The sequence below is a fragment of the Grammomys surdaster genome, unplaced genomic scaffold (assembly GCF_004785775.1).
Source record: "Grammomys surdaster isolate TR1022 unplaced genomic scaffold, NIH_TR_1.0 343, whole genome shotgun sequence".
In the NCBI taxonomy this organism is placed as follows: domain Eukaryota; kingdom Metazoa; phylum Chordata; class Mammalia; order Rodentia; family Muridae; genus Grammomys; species Grammomys surdaster.
Genome location: NW_021604762.1, coordinates 333,339 through 357,787, shown reverse-complemented (window position 1 = coordinate 357,787; position 24,449 = coordinate 333,339). Strand labels below are relative to the sequence as shown.

The 24,449-nt window shown below is 39.3% G+C and overlaps 1 protein-coding gene across 2 annotated transcripts in view; it reads right to left on the bottom strand.

Moving 5' to 3' along the window:
• The window catches only part of Babam2 (BRISC and BRCA1 A complex member 2), a 364,624-nt gene that overhangs the window by 277,507 nt on the left and 62,668 nt on the right, over nucleotides 1–24,449 (bottom strand). For both annotated transcript variants that reach the window (XM_028778958.1, XM_028778959.1), the window contains exon 4: nucleotides 681–775. In XM_028778958.1, the coding sequence (XP_028634791.1) occupies nucleotides 681–775 (95 nt within the window). The remainder of the gene's footprint in view (nucleotides 1–680; nucleotides 776–24,449) is intronic.

The following is a 24,449-nucleotide window of genomic DNA, read 5'->3' as shown; positions in this document are numbered from 1 at the left end:
TCAACAATTAAACCTCTTTGAAGAGTCTAGCTATTACAGGAGACCTGACTTTGGAAAATGAAAGAAACACTTAGACAAAATGGCACCTACTCTTTATCGACCATGCACAAACCCAACTGTTACACAAACTGTGTGTGCTTAGGCAAGTACCATGACCCCTTTTCCCTAACAGTAAGTCTTCTTACTTTAATTCCAGAAACGTATTTCAACAACAGGGTTGGGGTCTGGCTTAATGCAGAACATTAGGTCATTTCCCTTGTGAGGCACTAAAGCAATGGATGTGCATGTCCAAATTTGCCACTTTCATTTCAACGACCAAAAAAAAAAAAAAAAAAATCCCTAAAAAGCCAATCATACTCTTGCAACCAGTATCTTATTGAAATGCTATTAAACATTGGAGAACCTGACTGCAGGCGTGGACTATCACAGTGAAACAAAAAAAATGTTTTTGATATGTTTTAAGTTGTAGAAAAATTATCTCAACCAACACTGTAGATGTAATGTGAAATGGTCCCAAAGTAAAACTCTGATGAAAACCCTCTCCTCTCTATGAATTTTGGCACAAGAAGAGTTGCATTTATTCCACAGAAAGGGAAAACCACATTTGACTAAGCAATTACCAAATGCCAATTTTGTTTTCTTTTCCACAAAGGCCATGAGAGTGAGCCCACAGTACTCACATGCAGAGCAGAGGGGTCTGGCAGGAACTCAGCATCCTCTCCAAAGATGAAATCGGGAGGCAGCTCAGGGTACTGAGCATTGAAAATTATGTCCCCTGAAAGGTAGGAAAGTGACAAGCTCTTCTTAGTCCCTTGCAAATGGGTGCTCTGAAAAGTGCATCAAGAACTTAAAGAAATGTATATTTAGTTTAAGAAACAAATTTGAAAAGTACTTTCGGAATGATTAATTCTACAGATAAAAGAACTGATATCCTCTTTGAAATTACCATCCACAATAAGCAATCAAAAAAGTGCACTACACTGTGACTATAAATATCCCAGGAGGAAAGTAGAAGCAGCTCCGTGAACACACATGCTGATTGTTTCTTACAGGAAACACAACTGTCCAATCACTGCCTGCTAATTAAGACGCCTCTACTGAAAACTGATCTGGGTAAACACAGTCTTGCCCTCTAGAAATTAAACACACATACCTTTGATGTATGTAATGGGAAGGGCATCTGGCTTGAAGTCAAATAGTCCCCAGTTACATTTCAGGGTCCCTAACCACTGTTAAGTCAGAGACCTGAGAAAGGCTTTGAGCACTCAGCCTGCAGGCTCTTTATCAGTCCATGAGCAGAACCGTGGTACTGCCACAGCAGACAGACTTACTGTGGAGAGGAGACAAGTGTGCTCTGCACCACGTATGGCATTCAGAATGGTAACCCTCAACAAGCATACACAAGTGTAGTGTTTGTAGTGATGATATTCTCAGATATAACAAGTTGTAGGGACTCATGAGCAACTAGTGGTGTAAGGTCGCCTATTCCTTCTCTCTACTTACTCAGCTCCTGTGTTCTTCTACTCAGCCAAAAATTTAATCCCCAACTTTCTGCTCATACTTACCAATAAGTAGATTAGTTGTAGGCAATCTAACATACACTGGGCTGTATTTCATGTTTATATATTTCTATGCACATACACAACTCCTACATACAACACAGTTGTCAGTCCATTCACTTTCAATGTCTAAAGGATAAGATTTACGTAATCCCACCCAAAATGAAACATTCCGGCTTCAGTTCCGCACTGAGTCCTCTCATGTCTATGCATGAGGCATTTCACGCCAGGCTCAGAAGCAATAAAGATGTCATCATGATGGTCCAAGCTCTCATACTCTAGAACACAAGCCATCTCAATAGTTCCTCCAAATGAACTGACATGGACTTCCGTGCTGCCCACAGCTCTATCCAGATCACCCAGTCTACACTCTCCTGCTTTCACTGAATAAGGAACTGAACTTTGCTCTAGGGTCTACAGTAGGCACTAAAACCAAAGAACTCTACTAATAAAAAACTCAAACACTAAAATAACTCAATCATACCCTCTTACATAGTAGCCTAGTACCAGCTGCCCTCCATCCCACAGTATACACTAGTCCCCAAGTAAATCTTATTAAAGTACCATATTGTTGGAAAACTTGTAGCTCAGAAAATTTCAGTAATTCTCTAATGTTCAAGGTAAATTTTACAATCTGGTACTTGTGCCTTCTAGAATACGCTGTTCCTCCCTAGTTATCCACCCTCCTGTCAGTCTACAAACCAATACACACCATCTACTCTGGCCATTATGATCTCCTCAATGCCGCCCAGACACTACACCACCCAATACACACCCAATACACACCCAATACACACCCAATACACACCATCTACTCTGGCCATTATGATCTGCTCAATGCCTCCCAGACACTACACCACCCAATACACACCCAATACACACCATCTACTCTGGCCATTATGATCTGCTCAATGCCTCCCGGACACTACACCACCCAATACACACCCAATACACACCCAATACACACCATCTACTCTAGCCATTATGATCTGCTCAATGCCTCCCAGACACTACACTACCCAACTCCCACGGCTCTGCTCTCGCGCAGCCCCTACACTACTCATGAGCCCACTCACGTCAGCTTCTCCTGCATAGTGCCTCCCCTCAGAAATCTGCAAAATACTGATCAATACTGCTTGGCCACAACACTGCTTGAGTATTTGGTTACAGTCTTAGATTGTTTTATGGATCTATTAATTTTAACAGTTACAATAAACAAGGGCTACATATGTGTGGCACACACTGTTAATTCAAAAATACTCATCCTCAAGGGGCTTAGTAAGTGTTGGAGATAAGAACACACAGAACCTTCTAGACACAACAGGACTGTGGCAGCATGCAAGGCCTGCGCAGGCCTAACTCAGATGGAGTCTCACTGCTGAGAGGGGAGGTGGACGTAAGTTCTCACTTCTAACCTAAAAGTTGTATCTCCAATTGATAACCATCAAAATGAAATAAAATAAAAATAAAATTAGTTTTCCCCAGCAGACTCACAGGAGATACAAAGCACACTTAGTGGCAGATCCTATGTCCAGCAGTAGACAGCCAACACAAAATGAACTCAATAGTACTTCTGGAGAGATTTTTGTCTCACCCTGCTTTCTCTGGTCTCTCCCATCCCTTACAGGCTTTTTTTGTTGTTGCTTTTTTTTTTTTTTTTTTTTGCCTGATATAGTATGGTTTCCTTCTGATTATGTTCAATTTCTGTGTGTGCAAATGTGTTTATCTCTGTTTCTATATGTGTTTCTTGTGCTTTTTCCCCCTTTGGCTCTTTTTATTCCTCTGTTCATTGTTTTGGTTTGGATTGGTTTGGTATTTTTTTTGGGGGGGGAGGGTGGGTTTAAAGGTATTCATTTATGTTCTAATGAGAAAAAGCAAATGAGTGTAGAATGGGTGTGGATTTGAGTGGGTGAGGAGGCTGGGAAGGATCTGGGAGGAGTTGGGGGAGGTGAAACTGTAATCAAAATATATTTGATGAAGAAATAACTACTTTCAATTTTTAAAAGGTTAATCAAAACAAAAAACAAAAAAGGAACACACAGAAACACAGTCCACAGTGTGTGGTAAGTAGACACGCTTGCTCTTCTTACCATATCTTACAAGCATCCAGAGAACATGGGGCTTATGCTCATTTCACGACTCTTCCAAGGCAAAGTACAGTTCAGAGGAAATCTATTTTAGAAATGTTGGTAATATGAAAAGGGTCCTCTACTCTTTGAGCGGATATCTAAGTACTGAGAAAGTCTACAGTAAATTACAAAGCACAGCAGCATTACCTCCAGAGTTTCCAGTGGGGACTCAGTTTAAGGGAGAAAATGTACCCGACAGGAGTTGGCTGCAGAACTAAACAATCAAAAGTAACACAACCCCCATCTCCTTTACAAACCATCACTATCACTATCTTCAACTGCCAACTACACCCTATGAATTCTAAACTTCCAAAGTGCTAATGCATCAGTCCAAGCCATGGGCAGGAGTCTCCAGAAGAGACAGTATGTCTGTCTTCATTACTTATTCTATCCCCATATACCGGCAAGCATGAATCCCTAAGGAAAGCACACTCACTGGACTGACTCACTGGAAATGTGTCTTTAAGGTTGCTTACCTACTCACTTTTAGAATGTTTCTCATTAAGTTAATAGAGCACAGGCATCAGAAATTTTGGGAAACACTAAGTTACAAGTACTGGGAACTGGAGTAACAAAAAGGCTTAGGCAAGGCTCAGTGGAAAACCACTTGTCCAAAATATACGAGGACCTGGATTCAAACCCTAGTACTGAGATCAATCAATCAACCAATCAGTTCCAATACAAGAAACTGCATTGCTTTAGTAACTAGAGAAAGTAAAAAAATCTAAATTTTCAACTTCCCAAAAGGACAGTGTCAGTAATAACTCTTTCTAGACCAGTTAACACTAGAGCTGCAATTCCAGGCTATCCAGTCCTGTTGGTCCTGTTCCATGTTGTACAGGAGGCTCTAGCCAGAGCAGGAAAAGAAGAATCAATATTGGAAGGAGGGGGGAAAAAACAAACCCACCTCTCCCACAGGTGATTTAGTTCTGCATATGGTAAATCTTAACAAATCAAAAAGTAGTAAAAACACCATGTGGACTAATAAGCAGTTTCAAAGAGGTTTCCAGACCCAAGATTAAATTAAAAAATGCAAAACCAAACAAAAACCTCCATTTCTGTATACTAGCAAGGAAAAAATCCCAAAATTAAATTAAGAAAACAATTCCATTTACAGTGGAATAAAAAAATTCGCTTAGGAATAAATTTAAGGGAATACAAACTTTATACACTGTAAACCATAAAACATTGTTAAAAATCAATTACAAAAGGCCTATGTAAATGGAAATACATCTTCACATATCAGAACACTAACAATGCTACATACACTGCAACTAGGGACTATAATGCTGGACATCACAGACATCAACCGATAGAACCACACCGCAATTCAGGGTTGCGCAGGCCTGGTGATACACGCCTATAAAGCAGCACCTGAGAAACAGTAGGAGAAAGATTGGGAGTTCAAGGCCATCTCAGCTACATAACAAGTTCTAAGCTAGTTTTAGCTACATGACACCATATCTTTACATAAATAAATAAATAAATAAAATTAAAAAATAACCTTTCACTCTTAGGGTCAACTTCTTCACAGAGCTGCAAGGCAATTCATTTCCCCCAATATAAGTCATTTTACTTTCTTGCACCCATTATGATAGCTATTAAAACAAACAAACAACAACAACAGAACATTGTGGAGGAAGATGCAGAGAAGGCCAAGCCCTTAGCAGTGTTGGTAGGAGTGTAAAATGATGTTGTTGCTATGGGAAACAGAATGGTGGCTCTTTAAAAATTAAAAATACATTATCATACGATCCAAAAATCCCACTTCTGAGAATATAATTTGCTTAGGAATAAATTTAAGAAAATATAAACTTTATACATTGGAGGTCTCGAATTAAAAATAAGGGCTCAAATATTTATTTTCATGACAGCATAATTTCCAACAGACAGAAGAGTAGAAACAACCCAAGAGCCCATCAACACATGAATGAATAAAAACATGCCACATAGGGGATATGATTCAGCCTTAAGAGAAAGTGAATTGTGACAAATACTACAACATGGATGAACTCTAAAGGTATTGTTGGCAAGTTAAATTAATTAAAAGACAGACACTATTATGCTTCATAGGAAGCAAAATGGTAGGAGCCAGTGGCTAGGGAGAGGAAACAAGCAGGAGCTGCTGTTAACGGTATCAAGTCTGTTCACACAGTCAGAGAGTTCCATGACTGTATCTAACAATACTAAAACAGACACTTAAACCTTCCATCTTGAAGCTGGGTGTTGTGACACACACTTGTAATCTCAGCCCTTTTGGAAGCTCAGGCAGGAGGATCCTAGGTTGGGGAAGTCAGCATGAGCTAACATCAATTTTGAGGCCACCTTAGGCTAATATAGCAAGACCTTGTCTCAAAAGTCAGAATTCTAAAAAGAAAAAAAAATCTGTTAAACTGGGTATAGAACATAACAGTAACTGGACTCGGGAGTCTGAAGCAGGAGGGTTGTGAATCTGAGGTCTGCCTAGGCTACATACCAAGTTCTAGGCTATCCCAAGCCCTATAATAAGATACTGCCCACTCCCATTCCCAAGGAAAAAATGAATTTAGGGGTTAAGGGTGTTCAGCAGTAAAGGACTTGCCACTGGTCTGATGTGGGAAGCTCTGAGTTTTATCTCAAGCACTGAAAAAAAAAAAAAAAACTTGGTTAAGATGGCGAGGTACATACTACTCCTCTGGAGGACCAAGTTCAGTTGCCAGTACCCACATGGGGCAGTTCAGAACCACCTGAATCTCCAGCTTCATCTGATCATACATGCTCTTCTGGTCTCTGCCTGCACCTACACACAAGTGGCATATACTCACTCAGATCAACACCTATATATATAGATAACAATAGAAATAAAATAATTTTTTAAAGTATCTTTTCAAAAGATATTATTGAGACAACTGGGCAGTCAATGTATGAAGTGGACCCTAATTTTACATAATATAGAAAAACTAATACAAAATGGATGAAAGGCCTAAAGGTAATAACAAAAACGAAAAAATACTACAGAAAGCTTAAGAATGAATCCTCAAAGCACTGGATCAGGCAGTCGTTTCTGTAGTGATTAACTTTAGGGATCAACTCGACTGCAGGACTAGCTGGGAAACAAAGCATGGCTGTGAGGTGTGTCTACATGTATGTGTCCACAGGAGACTGAAATGTCAATGTGAGTGGACAAAGTGAGGAGAACCCAGCAGGACTTACACCAGCAGCCTCTGGGGTCTCTTGGCCTTTGGCCTCACCCTGAGAATGGCATCACTGGATCTCCAGTTCTGGGGCTTTCTAAATGGGCCTGGCCATACTACATCCCAGCATCTCACGATGATAGCTTATAGATAGTCTGTCATAAAACTTCCCAACCTTCATGTTCACATGGGTCAGTTCCTAATACTAATAACTCTCCTCTGTGTATCTGTATATTATGCTGATTCTGTTTCTCTGGAAAGCACTAGGAGTTTCCTCCACTCAAAAGCAAGTCAAGTAACAACACCAACAAAGGATAAGTCAGACCTCATCAAAATTAAAAGCTTTTGTCCTTCAGAGAACACTACCTAGAAAGTAAAAAGCCCATAAAAATGGAAGAAAATTTGACAAACAACATATCTGATAAATAATATACAGAATATACACAGAAGCATATAAAACAAATAAAATATATAAAGAAAACTAACAACTCAGTTATAAAAAGTCAGCTTAAATTTTAAATTGTGAAAGACTGTTATGAGATGTTTCTCCACTTACAAGTGGCCAAAAAGCCCATAAAATGTTCAATGAGACACCAGGGAGAGGTGTCATCAGAATCAGCATGAGACGCCATGCCACTGTTCACTAGGATGTCATAATAAAAAAGATAGACAATAACAAGTAATGCAAAGGCTGCATTATAACACGGCAAGCAGGGTACAGAATGATGCATCTGAATGGCCTGGCAGTTCCTCAGATAAAGTTAAATACAGAAGTATCCATTGGACTCTGCAGCTCTTCCTTTAGAGATCCCAAGAGAACTGAAACCACATCTACCTAAAACCATGCACATGAATACCCATACAAGCATAATTCATAAAAGCCAAAACATATACACATCTAATGTCCATCAACTGAAGAATGGATAAATAAATGTAAAGCAAGAGAAAGAGAGGTGGGGAGAGACAGAGGAGTATATTTAATTATTATACATGCTACAATGTAGATCAACTTTGAAATCATTAATGCTAAGATTTAAAGATGAGGGAAGGTCACTTATTCATTTATATGAAGTGTTCAAAATGTACAAATGTAAGGCAGAAGTAACTTGGTGACTGCCTGGGGATAGGAGAAAGAGAGTGAATGCCAACACTTAGATTTCCTTTTGTAGTGATGGAAATGTAGAATTAGTGGCAACGGTTGCACAATTTTGTGACTATACTGAAACCACTAGATAATACGCACACATTAAAGGGTGGATTGCATGGTATGTGAATTATATTCAATAAAGCTGTTATTTTTCTAGTCTGATGCAAAAACTGCCCGACTTTAAAGAAATATGATGTTAAACACAAATAAATTATAAAACTTTTACTGAATGGTTATGGGTAAATCTATTTTTTTTAAATAAAGTCATGTTGAAAATGCAATTTTAGTTCTATACTTAAAGAACTCTACAATGGTCTCTTTTTCAAAGTAAAAATGATCTTTATAATATGAATACTTATAAAATATTTTCACTTTTTAAAAACTTTCTTAAATATCTTTTTTAAAGAGTACTAAAAAAATGTTAAAAATGTGTCATTAAATTTCAGTTATTTTTTTGGTTTAAGACAAAGAAAAACATCTAAATCAATAGTAAAGTTTTTTTTTTCCAAAAGAGGAATATTGTATACCAAATTATCATACCCTAACTGAAAGGATCTTTTGAGAAAGATGCAATAGAGAAGCATATTTGCTATATTAGATACAGCAAAAATATTATATGATTATTTTTAAAACAAATAAAGCCATTTAAATGCTTTTTGAGATCTCACACTATTCTAACTCTCTCAGAGTTGAACTCCCAGCCTCAAAGAAAGACCTTCTGAAACATCTGCCTGGATGCTCAGTAGACTCCTCGAAGGGCCGTGTGGCACTGTGTTCTTGCTGTGGAGGACAGTGAGTAAATCAGTCAAGAGCAGTTATTACAAGCACACTCTGCACAGATGCACACACAGGACACCTGGGACTTATACAGGAAGTAGAAAGCATAGCAGCTGCCCTCGAGGCCGACTTGGTGGAGACATAAAGACACACAAATCACAGGGAAAGGCAATAACATTGTGTTTCCTTTATCTCATCCTGGAGAAGAGGCTGTGAACACTCAGTACAGGTGACTTGGGCACTGCTTACTTCAACCTGTCATAAAAACCAAGAGTCGGCAGGAGAACAAAGAAATAAAAATAGGATCTGAGGTGATTTGAGGTGAGGCTAAAAGAAAGGAGAAAGCGAGCAAAGAAACAGAGACTTTAGAAGCGCAATAGCCACCTAACAGCAAAAGCAGTTTCAAGTCTTGTTTGACATTACCCTCTGAAACTTGCCAGTCTACCACAGAAGGACCAATGCTCAGAAAATTTCTTTCCAGATGTGCATCAAAACTGCTTCCTGGAATAACACATCTAAAAATGCACAGAAATCCAGGTACAAGGCAGCTTTCTACTCTTGCCATGCCACCTGACACTCTCCAGAAGGCATCGGACATCATAAGGGTGCAGTCACCAAAGCGGCCAAGCAGACCATATGTCCTAACTTCACTCCAAACAGAAGAAACACAGCCTGTCCACAGGCTCCACCTAGCCCAGTGACTTAGGGCTACGACACTCTGTCTACTTCCCAGTAGCAATGACTGTGAGCAAGCACAGTTACAATAGAGAATTCAGAAGATTCTTCTAAATTGCTCTAGTACATGCTTATTTACTATGAACCCAAGTATGAGGAGAGGGGGTCGGGCTAGAAAACATCAGAATAAAGGAGATAATCAAACGGAAGGCAAGCTTAAGCAGCAGAGTTTGACAGAAGACAAACAAGGTGGCTAATTTCTAAGAATTAGCTTCAACTACATGATGTTTCCTTATGCTGAAATATAAATTCCACTATCCCCCCAAAAAACCTCTATCCATGTGTTCTTAGGAGTTTATAAAACAACTTTCTCTTTAACGTCATAACCCCCACTCTCTTTGAAGGCAGTCTTCTGATTTCTTGGCCAAGCTGTGCAACCTAGTTTCCTCCACTCTTCCTCGTCTATCTCAGTCATGCTGCTCCTTGTCTCTGAATGAGCCCAACACTTTCTTCAAGAATAGTATCTAAAACCAAGCAGGCAAAAACCCATGCTTTCATTATAGATACCAGCCTTCTAGTGCTAAATATCATGGCAAACTGAAATAGGTTGTTGGCAGTATTATGCTTCGTGCCAACTAAAACCTCAGACTTTCCCTTACATACTACAGCTAACCTACATATCCCTCTCTCCTACTTAGGGAGAGTTGAATTTTGGATTCTACCTCAGGGTTTTAAATTGAACCTTATTACATTTTAATTTCTTTATACCTAGATCCAAATCCCATTTTGGGTTGGCATTCCTAACTCAATCAGCAACAGACTGGCCAGGCATGCTCCTGGAAACCACCCATCACATTTAGGTTTCTCTTGTAGAAAACACTATGACAAAAGCAATCTGGAGAGGAAACATTTTACTTGGCTTATGGGTTACAATCCATCATCAGGACAAGATAAGGCAAGAACCTGAGACAGGAACTGAAGCAGAAGCCACAGGGCTATGCTGCTTACTGGCTTGTTCCTGATGGATCAAGCAGCTTACTTTCTTATACTACCCAGTATCATCTGTCAGGGGTGCCACCACTCCCATAGGCCAGGCCCTCCTCTGTTGTAGATACATTAATAGATCTTTTGACTAGAAGACATGGCTGCTCCTAACAGTACTCACTTTACAGTTCAAAGAAGATGCTAAGCATAATAACCTCCATATAGAGTTGTTCCAATAGTGGTAAGGTAACCACTGGGCAAGAATTACCCTAATTCATCTGGAGGCAAAAGTACTGTCCAGGAAAGTTGACAGCATAGCTCCGCCAAGACAGGGTAAGCTAGTCCTTCATAGTTCCTGCTTCACTTAAAGTCTATCAGATGTTTCTTGGCTAGAAGGCTAAAGACAGATGCCTCAATGTTTTGAGGTATAAGGGACTATCCACACTGTCAGCTGTCTCTACAAATTCTTTAAGTCTTGGAAGCTATTTTTTGTGCTTCCTATATATTCAGATAATATTTAACTTGTTCTCAGATTTCTGATGGGATTGAAGATGAGTTAATGTTTCGTAATCAAACTTAAGTTGTTTAGCATTAAAGATGATGATCTAGATTTGAAAGGATAGTTTTCAGATGGTAATGCAAGTTAGCATCAGAACATAATACAAGTATAGAACTGTAAACTCTTTAAATTAGGATAGATGTTAGAGTAATATACCTAACTTGACAAAATTGATGGACTGAACATCACTGGTGTATATCATACATTATAGTTTACATAACTGTTATAATTCGGTTCAATGTATATCTGAGAGAAAAGGCCTTTTTAGTGGACAAAAAAGGGGAGAAATGTTGTGGATTTGGTGTAATCCTGCATGTATTATGTTAATTTAGTCCTCAAAGTTGCATGAGAATCCACACATCCACACATAAGACACTGAGAGACCCTGCCCCCAGTTGATTTTGATTGGTAAATAAAGTTGCCAGTGGCCAATGGCTGGGCAGAGAGACAGAAGCCAGAATTTAGGTCCTGGGCAAGGGACTAAGGAAGGAGCAGGAAGAACGATAGCTGCTATTCCAGGAAAGGAGTAGAAGCCATGTCTGAGGTATGCTGGACAGGAACACGGCTGTCACCGCTGGGACAATTTGAGTAGAGTTATCTGGGTTCAGCAACTCTCCTCTATCAATTGCCAAGCAATGTAGACAATCTGTTTCTCAATTGAGGTTCCTCTTCCCAGATAACTCTAGCTTGCATCAAGCTAAGAAAAAGAAAGGCCACCCACCAGGACATCACCTTCACAATATCGATAGATCAACTCATCAGTGTCTCTTAGGGGAAAAAAAATTTAAACAATAATATCAACTCAATAATTTTGAACTAAATATGGATCCCAAGGATATCATCATTAATATGTTGAAAAACTTGTCAAGTTCCATTTTGCCTATAAATTGAAAGACATCACTGATAAGCAATGATTAATATGGTAATGTTTTATTGTACAGGGCATGTTTTGTCCTGAAAGACTGTGTCTTTTCTTCTAGGAAAGAAAACAGACTATAAGGAATTACATCAGAGAGGAGTACAGTCTTCATGTACTAAGCACTGAAAATATATTTGTAGGAAAAAAATGAAAATGGGGCAACTAGCCGTGGGCCATCTCCGTGTCTTTGCTCTCCTCTCAGGACCTCCTCCCAGCAAATCCCTCTCTCCAGACTTGGCATCTTCACTATGGGAGGCACACAGATAGTATAAGCCACTGGTTTGGACACACTGGCAACCACACCAAAGTGTAAAATGGAAACAAATGAAATTTAATTTTAACTTTTTACGCGTAGTAAACTTTCTTTTTAGATGTTACACAAGCTGCATTATCACACATAGACCTGTGTACAATATCAGCAACATGTAGGCACAGAATAATTCTGTCTTTCTCCAGAACAGCCTTCCTCCATCCCTTTGTGACTAGACTTTGATACTTCATCTCATCCACAACCGCCTCTGCTCTGCTCCTTGTCCCTTTAAAGTTACTTTTCCAGAACATCAAACAAATAGAGTTACATGGAAGCTTTCAGCTGGGCTTCTCTCAGTTAGCTTTAAGACACGCGAGACTGAGCCAAACTCTTGCATGTCTCAATAGCTTTTCCATCTTCAGAGTCCTCAGTCATGTCCTATATTCTGGGGGATTTACTTACAAATGGTGAGCAAGATGAGGTAGAGGGTATTTCCTCTTCCCTATCTTGAACATATAATTAATCCCAGTGATTACGTTAATAAATATATATATATATATATAATCAAATATAAAATGAAATAATATGATCAATATAATTAATATAAAAGGGTAATCAATATAAAAGTTATAAGATGGATGACATTCTTTTTAATAATACCACTTCAGAATCTGCCATGTATTTCACACATTACATTTCAGACTGGTCACATGTCAAAGTCTACCACTACATGTGACTAGTAGTGATGTCTGGACAGTACAGGAGCAAGCCCTAACTCAGGAGGAAGAACGTAAAGGGAATGAAAGGAGAGAAAAGCCACCCAGCTCCCCATGACCAGTCCCAGGGAAATGCGCTCAGTCCCTCAGCCAGCACATTCTGTTCTCTGCAGTTACTAGTGGCTAGGGAAGGTTCTTTCTTATATTGAAAAAGAAAGAATGTGGTTCTGCTTGCCTGTAATACTAGCCCTTGGGAGGCAGAGGCAGGAAAATTGTTGTTCTTAGGCCAGTTTGGACCAGAGTGAGACCTTGGAGAGATGAAGGGAGAGAGAAACATACCTATAAATCACTTTCTTCCTTAACTTTCCACAATGATGCTAAATACACTGTTAGGATCATTCTACACAGTGGCCCTAACTCATTTAACAATACCTATCATATCTCTATTTGGTAAATAATAATTAATAGTAACAATAAAAATTTTTAAACCAGATCTTTCAGCAGTTTACAGAGTCAGGGTTTCGGATGCATGCCTATAACCCCAAACAGTTAGGAGGTGAGGCAAGAGGATCACAAGTTCAAGGCCAGCCTGGACAATTTGGCAAGACGCTGTCTCGAAATAAAAAGAGGACTAAGTGGCTAAGTGGCAAAGCATACATCTAACACGTATCAGGCCCAAGGTCCAGGCCCGGTACAGATGGAGAGAAGAAAGGACAGTTTTCAGAAAACTAGACTCTACTATGTCACTGATTTTAAGAAATTCAGTCTAATTACAAAAGGCATAGAATGACCTGTCCTTAGATATTAAACTAAGTTTTAAGTGAACTTTTAACCCGTATTTTTGTATACTTATTTCAAGGCATAAAATAACAATATTTTAAACCAACTGCTATCAATTAGCATTAGTTTAATAAGCAATGAATATTCTACCGCAGAAAGCTTTAGTCTTCGTAATCTCCTAATGCATATTCACAAGCTGTTTCATTAGTGCAATTTATTACCAATTCTTCTTTAATGACCTCAATGCAATTGACCTCATTAAAAAAGAAAAGAAACTGTCTCCGTCTTCTATGATGGCTGTGGTTTTAAAAACTAGTTGGGAATTAAATCTTATTTTTAAAACAAATCAGTAGTGATCGCTTTTATGAAAAAATAAGAATCTGGGAAAATAAAACCGTAGGAAAGTGGCAAATGAGATGTTGCTGCTGTCATCTTCTTTATGCTGTGCTAAAGATCAGGGTTAGGACCTGTGAGCGCAGGGTGAATATGGGTTTATGCACACTCTCAGAACCCCATGACCTCAGTGCAACCTCTGGACTACTCCACACTTCCATCTCACTTTCTATCAGGTAAACAGCACTGTGAGAGAGATCAAAAGGTTGGCTTCATTTCATTATATTTACTCTTTTATTGAAGTGGGCTCTCACTATGTAACTGATACTGGTATCAATGTCTAGACCTTCCCACCTCAGCTTCCTGAGTATTGGGATCATGCCCGGCTAATGGTCTAATATGGATCACAAATAGGGAAAGGGAAAATCATGCCACGCAGCTTTGCATTTACAAGGAAGAAAAAGAGACATTGCCATTCAGTAGACTCTGAAAACAGTCTTGAAATGGAAAGCAATTGGGGGGAGGGGGTGGAGAGGCGGGGATGGCAATCAAGTACTCTGTGCCTAAGGAAAATGAAGAAAAGGAAACTGTAAATAGAAACATCTAGGTTAAACTGACGGGATACAGGGCTTTTTGCTCATCTCTTAGAGTCTTCATTTATAAGCCCACTCAATCGCTCAAAACATATGAAGCATCTACACTACTGTCGGTAGCGTCGGTGACACGGAAGGAGCTAAGAGACTTTGCCCTTGTATTAGTGAACCTTATTTTCCTGTGACAACACATCTGGGAAATTGGCATAAAGAAGGATAGATCATGTCAGGCCTATGCTTTCAGGGTTCAGTCCATGGTCAGTGGGATCCACTGCTTTAGACTGCAGCAAGAGGGAGACAAGGTGGAATGGTACGGTGGAGAAAGCTACTTGCCTGTGGGAACCAGTAAGTATACAGGGCCAGAAGAAAGGGGTCTGTAACAAGAGAGGCCCTTCTGAGTCACTTCCAGTAGGCTGTCACTCTGAATAGGCTCTTCAACTGTTAACTCACTGACACATCAACCCACTGATGATCCAGTCATTTCTCAGTAGCACCATGAGCTGGGGACCAAGCCTTAACACAGAAGCCTCTGAGGGAACACTTCATACCACACCACACAGTACTGATACACCGTGTAATCTAGGAGATTTGATTTCAAGACACAAAATACTTTTTTACAAAAACAGCTATAAACAGATAGAAATAAAGAATTCAAGATGAGATCATTAGATCATACTAAAACCACCCAACAAAATGTTACTAGAGAATCATATACAATCTCAAAGTCACTTCATAAATTACTAATTAACTATAAGGGGGAAGTATCTTTGTATTGGAAAACTTTGGAAGAAGTCATCTAAACTGAAGCACAGGGTCAGGCACTGAAGGGTGCACCATGATCTGCTACAAACATGTGACCAAACGGTTCACCTAAATAACCCTGCAGAGAAAAACCCCACATCAAAGGAGAGGGCCAAGAAAGCTGCAAGCTTGGACTCTCTAAAGCTGCCAACATTGTAAGGAACAAAACACAAGTTAAAGATGCACAGACTACCCTAGATTAAAGACTATCAACTAGATATAGCCAATGGGTACTGTTTGATCACCTCCAGCGGAGCTAACAGACTGTTACTGAGCCTAAAATGATCCCATCACTCAGGAAGCTGAGGTAGGAAGTTCTATAATTTGATGCCAGTCTAGCCTATATGATGAGACCCTGAATAAATAAAATAATAAAATAAAAACTTAACAGGAAAGAAGAAATATCACTGTAACTATTTAAAATTTATTTATGATGACACCAGCCTTGAGATTTTTTTCAGGTTAAAATCTGCTTTTTCTTCAGAAAATACAGACTAAAGTATTTAGGGGTGAAATATGAACATATTTGCAGATTATTTTAAAAACAGTTCTGTGAAAAAAACACAGATAGATAAAACTGTATATACATATCAGCTTATAAATACATATCTGTGAGCACAGAGATTTTAGTGGCAAAATGTTAACAACCAATAAATTATATAAAACTTATATTTGTTGTATAATTGTTCCAGTTTTTTATAGGTAGATTTCATTTTTTTAAAACTGAGAAATGCAAATTACAGTGTTTTGCAAGATTCTGTCTCACCCCAGTCGGAATGGCTATCATCAAGGAAACAAACGGCAGGAAGAGTTGGTGAGGACACAGGAAAGAGCCTTTATACACTGCTCGTGAGAACATCGGCTGGAGCTGTCACTCTGGAAACCATTTACCAGTGTAGAGGGCCCTACAAACTAAATTAGCACTGCCACACCATGCAGCTATTCCGCACCTGTCAGCACACCACAGAGGCCCTTCCATATCCATACTTCTCCTGGACTACTGACAAGAGGCAAAAAATAAAAAAAGGATCTAGTCTAGATATCCAGGAACAGATAAATGAATAGGGCAAGTATGGTACACATATACAATGGAATTGTGTTCTGCTGTAAAGGAAAATATAATTATGACTTTTTTGGAATTTGAATGGAATTATAGGCCATTCTGTTAAGTGAAATAAGCCAGATTCACAATATTGCCTGTTTCCTCTCAGATGCAGAGTCCAGATTTAAGTTTATAAATATAGAAGTATATACACATGTGTATACGTGTATGTGTGTGTATGTATGTATGTATGTATGTATGTATGTATGTATGTATTATGTATATGGGAGGGGGTGAAAGATAACAGTGTTATCTGGAATTTGTGAGCTCACCAGATCTCTCACCAATGTTTCTCAGTTACACCATAGTTGGGGATAGATAAGTCTTGGCTACAGAGGCGTGTTCTGTACATTGTGATAAGGTTAGAAGCATCCCTGACCTCCACCTACCACATGCTGACCAGGAACTCTTCTCATCCCTCCCTTGTAATAATCAAAACTGACATTGTCAAATGGTCCCTTGGAAGCAAAATCACATCCTTCTCCAGCTGAACTCTATCCCTGTGTTTAAGAAAAAGCTGCTGCTATAAACTAGCTGTCCGATAAACTAGCTGTCCATCGGCTCAAGCACCTATATCAGCCTGCAAGGACATTCTCTGGCTTAAAGCGCACTAGCCAATGAGTGGGGGCGGTGGAGGAAGACAGAGACAGAGACAGAGATAGAGACAGAGACAGAGACAGAGACAGGGAGGAGAGTATCTGAGACCGAATTGCTTGATAGTGAAGGCCTTAAGAACATATACATGAACTTCTTTACCCTGAAACAATTCCAGGTAAGTCCTACACAGTAACAAAGGGACCCGTGAACCTGAATCTCACGTACCCACAGCAAGCTAATCTCTGCAGCGTCCTATAGTGGTGTCTCCCCCTTCTCCTTTCTCTCTTCCCCAGTTGTACTGGTAATTCTTAGTGTCAATTTGAAACAACTGGGAAAGAGAAACCTCAATTGAGGAGTTATCCACATCACATTGGCCTATGGCCATGTCTGTGAGATTGTCTTTATTGATGACTGATGTAGAAGGGGCTAGCCCATGTCACAGTGATGTGACAGTACTTCTTGCACCTTCAGACATCACCTCCCAGACATATTACATATACTCAAGTCCTTGTCTGGGGTCTCCTGTTTCTAGAATCTAATCTAAAGGTACCCCTGGCCTGCACAAGAAAACTATGTAAGCATCAGGCAGTGTGTGAGCCTTTTATGCAGTGTTCCTTTAGGGTCTCTTCTTCAGTTCCTGTCCTGACTCCCCTCATGATGAACTGTGAACCAAATAAAAACCCTGTCCTCCCCTGAGCTGCTTTTGGTCCTGGTGTTATCACAGCGGGAGGAAGCAAATAGAACAGCAGTACTTCTTGCACCTTCAGAAATCACCTCGCAGACAAATTACATACACTCAAGTCCTTGTCTGGTGTCTCCTGTTTCTAGAATCCAATCTAAAGCAGGAAGTCTGGCTGCTTGATAAAGAAATATCTGTTCCTCTTAGAAAAATAGAAGCTTTAATATCGCACCACAGCCCTGTGTGAGTTTTCACAATCACCTCTCAGCTGGTTTTGCTCACTCAGTGTCCCCACAGGAAACAGCACTCAGTATAAAGGACATGACGCTTCCGTTTCTACCCCACAACTACCAAAGAAGGCAGCGTGCTGTACCCAGAGGCAAGTAAAGGAAAGATCCAAAAACTGACCAAACAGAGAAACTTAAAACAAACAAACAAAAAGGGCCTGGCAGACCAACCAACGGCATAACCTGAGCCCTGGGAGAGAGGCTCATCTACTGACTCAACAGAGCTAGGCATTTTTGCAAAATATGGTGATTCTCCTATAAGAGTCTAAACCTGTGAGAAATGAGAAGAGGAGGGAAAAGGCAAGCCTGAGGCCTGGAAGGAAAAGACATGATGGACTGAGTCAGTCAGTCATACCAGAAACAGGGAACTCTGAGACTCTGGGGTCACGTCAACATGGTGGGTCAATTATACATCAATAACAATAATGAGTAGGTTGGACAAATGATATTAAAAGTCATGAATTAATGATACTTTTAAGAATCAGTAGTTTTAGAAAATTCATTTTGAAAATCAGTTAGTAAGACAAATATTAAGTATTTTTACTGTCCTTCCTAAAGCTTTGAAACCCAGAATTACCAACTACTTGATCAAGAAAATATTATATTCAGAGAAATAATCAATAATGGTTTGAGTGAAAATGGACCCCACGGGTTCACAGGCACTGGCACTATTATGAGGTATGCTCTTGTTGCACTGATGTAGCCTTGCTGGAGAAAGTATTCAAGTTTTCAATATTCAAGCCAGGCCCAGCGTCACTCTCTTGCTACCTCCTGCCTATCATCCAGATGTAGTACTCTCCACTACCTCACTAGCACCATGTCTGCCTGCATGACAGCATGCTTCCCTCCATGAAAATAACAGACAAAAGCTCTGAACCATACGTAAGTCCAGCTACAATTAAATGCTTTGCTTTATAAGAGCTGCTGTGGTCATGGTATCTCTTCACAGCAATAAAACCTAAACTAAGACACAGTCCAACCAGTAAACTAATAAGATATATTACTGGAATGTCACAATTTCTCAACTTGAGACTGGAAACTGGGTCTTTTTATGTGTTTATAATACTTATTATGTGCATATAACAATAATGTATTATGTGTCAGACTAGCCTCAAAGTTGTAATTCTCCTGCTTCCACTTCCTGAATGTTCGGATAACAAGTCATGCTATCAGGCCCAATTCATTTTGTAATTTTTAACAAATTAATGATCTAAACAAAGACCATTAAAGGCTGTATATAAAACTTGGGCTTGCAAAACAGTACCATGTGTATTTAGCATAGATAAGTTCCCAATTCAATCCTTAGCATTAACAGACAGTGACAACCAGACACCATAGCACTCTCGATAGGAAAATATGCTACCTTAAGAAATTTTCTTCTGGGAAAAATTAACTTGAACTTGAATAAGCCTCTAGAGAAAATTACCAGTTCATACAGAATATGCAAAAGCAAGAATGTGTTTACTGAGACACAGAATGAAGCAATCCAAGTTCAGCCGACAGGAAATTATAGAACAAATGATCCAGGTTTGTTACAAACAAACTGAAGACAGGGGGAAAGAACAAAAAGTGGGAGAAGGATGAAGGCAGGAGGAGGATGAGAGAGGGCAGAACAGAAGGCAGAAAGAAGCTATAAGCTGACCATAATATGAAACCTAATGACCATCAACATACTGCAACATATACACTACCAGTATACAAAAGATGTAAAGCACACACCTTACTACCTATGTGTATATATGCACACATTAGTGTATATCTGTATGTATACACACCAAGCAATAAAACTTCAGTACCATCAATTAAAGATTTAAGAGCACTTGTTACTTTTTACAGAATGACCATGATCTTCTGCTTTGGTCATGTAGCACCAGGGACCCAGTGTTCCTATTAATCCACAGGAAGACTGTGCTTCCAGTAGTCTCATCTCAGTGTGGATTCATGCCATCTCTCCCAGATCTTTTTAATAACTTGTTTTCCTTTATCAAAAGAACTAAATAAACAACTTTACAATCTTTGCATGCATTGCTTCTAATCTAACATACTAAACTACCAGGACAAGTTAAAATGTATCATAGTGACTTCCATAATGAATCAAATACATCTAAATCATTCAGAAAAACATTGAACAAGTAACACTACTTTCCATGATTGTTTGACTTGCTACAAATCTACCTGATACATAGAGGCATCAACTTGAGTCTTAGCCAGTATCCATATAACTAAGCAGCCATCTTCAGAATATATTACTCTTAAGAACAATATTCAGTTTCATATGAAAACAAAACAAAACCTCAGGATAGCTAAAACAATCCTGTACAATAAAAGAGGTGTCATCTGGAGGTACCACCATTCCTGATTTCAAGATGCACTACAGAGTAGCTGTAATAAAAACCACAGGGTATTGGCATAAAAATATACAGGTTGATCAATGGAATCGAATTGAAGACCTAAAAAATCAACTCACACATTATAGACACTTGATTTTTTTTTTGACAAAGAAGCCAAAACTATAAAATGGGGGGGGGGGGGGAAAGGAAGCATCTTTAACGAATGGTGCTGGACTAACTGAATGTCTGCCTGTAGGAGAGTGCAGAGAGAGCCATATCTATAGCCCTGCACAAAACTCAAGTCCAAGTGGATCATAGACCTCAACATAAAACTACTTTCCTTAAATAATGTAACTGGGATTTCTTTCATGGAAGGGCTGCTGCCACTATGTACACTTCTTTAATGTAGACACTTACTGCAGTAATTCTAGAAACCACATTTATTAAAAGGATCGTTACTATCAAAGGAAATGTGGCTCAGGGAACAAATTTAGACAAGCATTCTGAGAACTATTCCTTTCAGCACCATAAAACTATCACATAGATGAGGAAATACAATTGTTTTGTCCTCAGGATAAACACACACACACATATCACTTACCTGGGGTACAATTAAGAAACTGCTCTCGTGTGCAGTAAATTAGATGATGCCAAAATGTTCTCCATTCTAAAAACATCCACATACTCTTCCCAAAAACAACCCCACATACCACACACACACACGCACATGCACACACACACACTCACAAGTTTATTATTTTATATATCTTCAGCCATGAGGGAAAGTTTTGACTGGTTCATGCACAAGAAAATTACATGACTGACCTCCTGACTTACTGGCCAAACTGGAGGCCAAGACCAGAGTGAACCAGAGCTTTGTCATGCTAGGCATCACTGGGCTGGTGGACTTGAATGTGCTATTTGGCTATGGAGCCTCTCTTCCCTGCAATCTGATAGGTCTGGGATGCTTAGCCTCTATCTCAATGAAAGCCACAAGAAGTCCCAACAATGATGATACCAAGTGGATGATTGGCCTGTTTGGTCACAGATGTCTTTTTTGACAACTTGACATAAGCTAGAGCTATCTGGGAAGAAAAATTTAATTTGAAAAGTGTCTCCCATCAGATTGCCTGTAGGCAACTCTGTTCAGCATTTTCTTGATTAACGATTGATGTGAGAGGGCCAAGTCTACAGTGGGTATTTGGGGGAGGTGGTCCCGAGGTGTTTAAGAATGCAAAACAGAGCAAGCCAGTAAGCAGTACTCCTCCAGGTTCCTGCCATGTTTGAGTTCCTACCCTGCTTCCCTTCAGTGATGGGGTGTGAGCTGAGACATGTAAAAAGAAATAAATGTTTTCCTCTCCAACTTGCTTTTATTCACAGTGTTTTATCACAGCAATGGAAACCCGAACTAACACACTGATAAACTGAGTAATGTATGGTACATTCAACACTGACAAGTTCTTCTCTTGTCTCCTGCCACTTCCTCTTCTACTGAACACTGAGAAGAGACTTCCTGTTGTGGTGCACGGCCCTAAGCTCTTCTGACAGGGCTCAAGGTCTTTATGAGCAGTATCCGTCCTGTCTGCCTGAAGCATGAGTTCCAGGTTCAAAGTATGGTGAAGCATGAGGAAACAAAGCCAGGGAGACACAGATGCCCTCACTGAAGAAGCCAAAACAGCCACAGTGAATCTGATGGCTGGGGGAAAAAGCATTCAAAGTCCTGGTGGGAGGGCTTCCTGCCCCAGAGCTTAATATTTCGTGTGTGTGTGTGTGTGTGTTTTGCATATGATCTATATCACACACACACACATATATGTTATATATATGTCAGATCATTTAATAATGTTGCCTTGAAAAATGGGTTTGCCATATTAAAATTTGGACTGTATTTGGAAACTTGCTTACTCTTACTGTGCATATACATACATATATATATATACATATATATATATATACACACACACACACACACACACACACACACAAAGGGAGTATTTCTATTTCAATTCTTATTTTAGATATTTTTATTTTACATATGTGAAAGTTCTGTCTACATGTATATTTGTTCAGCATGTGCATGCCTAGTCAGGAGAGGGTGCCAGATCCCCCAAAGCTGGAGTTCCTTCCTCAATGTTGTAAGCTGCCGTATGGGTGCTGTGAACTGAATGGGTCCTCTATAAGAGCAGCCAGTGCTCCTTACCACTGAGTATCTCTCCAGCCCTTCATTTACATGAAATAGATTAGGTATTGTCTAAAAGTTTGAAAACATTTTGCCTCTAAGTAGAAAATACAACTAAAAATAAAATTCTATATTCCATAAGTTTTGTACTCTGTTGGGCTCTAGTGAATGCATTTTCTCATACTTACATTTAGGAAATCTTTATGGTCTACTTCATGTAATATATAATTTTATATAATTCTTCAAATTTTTAAATGACTTTGTATGTATATGTATACATACACACATAAACGCACATATACATATATACACACACATACACACATAGATACACACACATACACACACACACATATATGAATGAAAAGGCTATTATTTGGTTATAACATGCATAATGCTTATGGAAAAGGGGCGGGGAGAAGGTTATATACAGCACATGTCTATAAAATGAGATTTCCTGCTAGGTAAACTGACAGCACTGTTCTGCTGGTGTGAGCTGCTAATAACATCTCAGAAGATGTGACTAATATTCACATGAACACAGTGAGAAAATTGTATATGGTTTTGAGACGGAATTGGCTTTATTATTTTCCTAATATTATATAGTAAATACCAGGACAGCTCTGTAGAACAGTTAGCCCCCTAGTGTAGATGGGAAGGTCTACACACACACATTGTAACTCCAGCTCCCATGAGAAAGGGCCAGGCTGTCTTACCTGTCAGGTTCTGGGATGCTAAAATGGGCGTCATTGCTGTCTTAACTACAAAGCTGAGTAACAAGTTGCCTTAGTCTCTCCCCCAGTCCCTATTCTTCTAAACCACTTTAAAGAATCTCAAATGATATGTCCACCTTTAAATACATATATGATTTATGCTGTTTCTCTCTTTTTGGACAAAGTCTCAGGTAGCCTAGGCTGGCTCTGAACTCACTTTGTAGCTGAGATGGACCTTGAACTCCTGATTCTCCTGTGTCTCCTCCTCCCAAGTACTGGTAGTATAGGCTTGTGCCCCAATGTCTTACTTCTATACAGATGCTTGTTTCTGTCATTAGCAGTGACATGTCAATGATAATGCCTGGCTTTAATAGCAGTTCTGGGTGAAGGAAAGTAAGTACACATAACCTCTAATCAGGCCAGCATGATTAAGTTAAACTACTTTCTCTCTTTTTTCTATCCCACAATGTGAAACCTAAGAGGTCTCCCTACTTTACAAGTCAAAACAATTTGTATTCCCTTTCAATGCAATCATTTTTATGTTTTGTTTTAAGCAACAGGATAAAGTTTCAATGAATAACTACAGCCTGATTGGACAATGAGATTTGGAAATCTGAACTTTACAACATAAATCAGCTTTCCAGCTTTGGAATTAGACTAAAGTAAAGCAAAAGAGTTGTCTATCAAAATAAATTACATTCTAAAGCAAATACCCAATAACTAGCTTTCTTTCAAATAATTATGATTATAATTATATAAAACATTAAAAATACTAGAAAACAAGGGACACTAGAACCCTAACATAATAATATGGGTCACGGTGTTATTTTTCCTATGAATAATAATGATATTACTTTTTTAAAAAATCAGCTTTTTAGAAAATAAGCAGAGCTGGTATGGGGTGGGGGGACAACTGTTAGGTTTCGAAGGAAAGAAAGGAGGAGGGAAGGAAAAGAGGAAGAGGAGGGAGGAAGGAAGAAGGGAAGGAAGGAGGAAGGAAGGAGGAAGAGAAGGAGGAAGAAAGGAAGGGAGGAAGGGAAGAAGGAAGGAGGAAGAAAAAAGGAAGGAAGGAAAGAAGGAAGGATGGAAGGAAGGATGGAAGGAAGGAGGAAAGAAGAAGGAAGGAAGGAAGGAAGGAAGGAAGGAAGGAAGGAAGGAAGGAAGGAA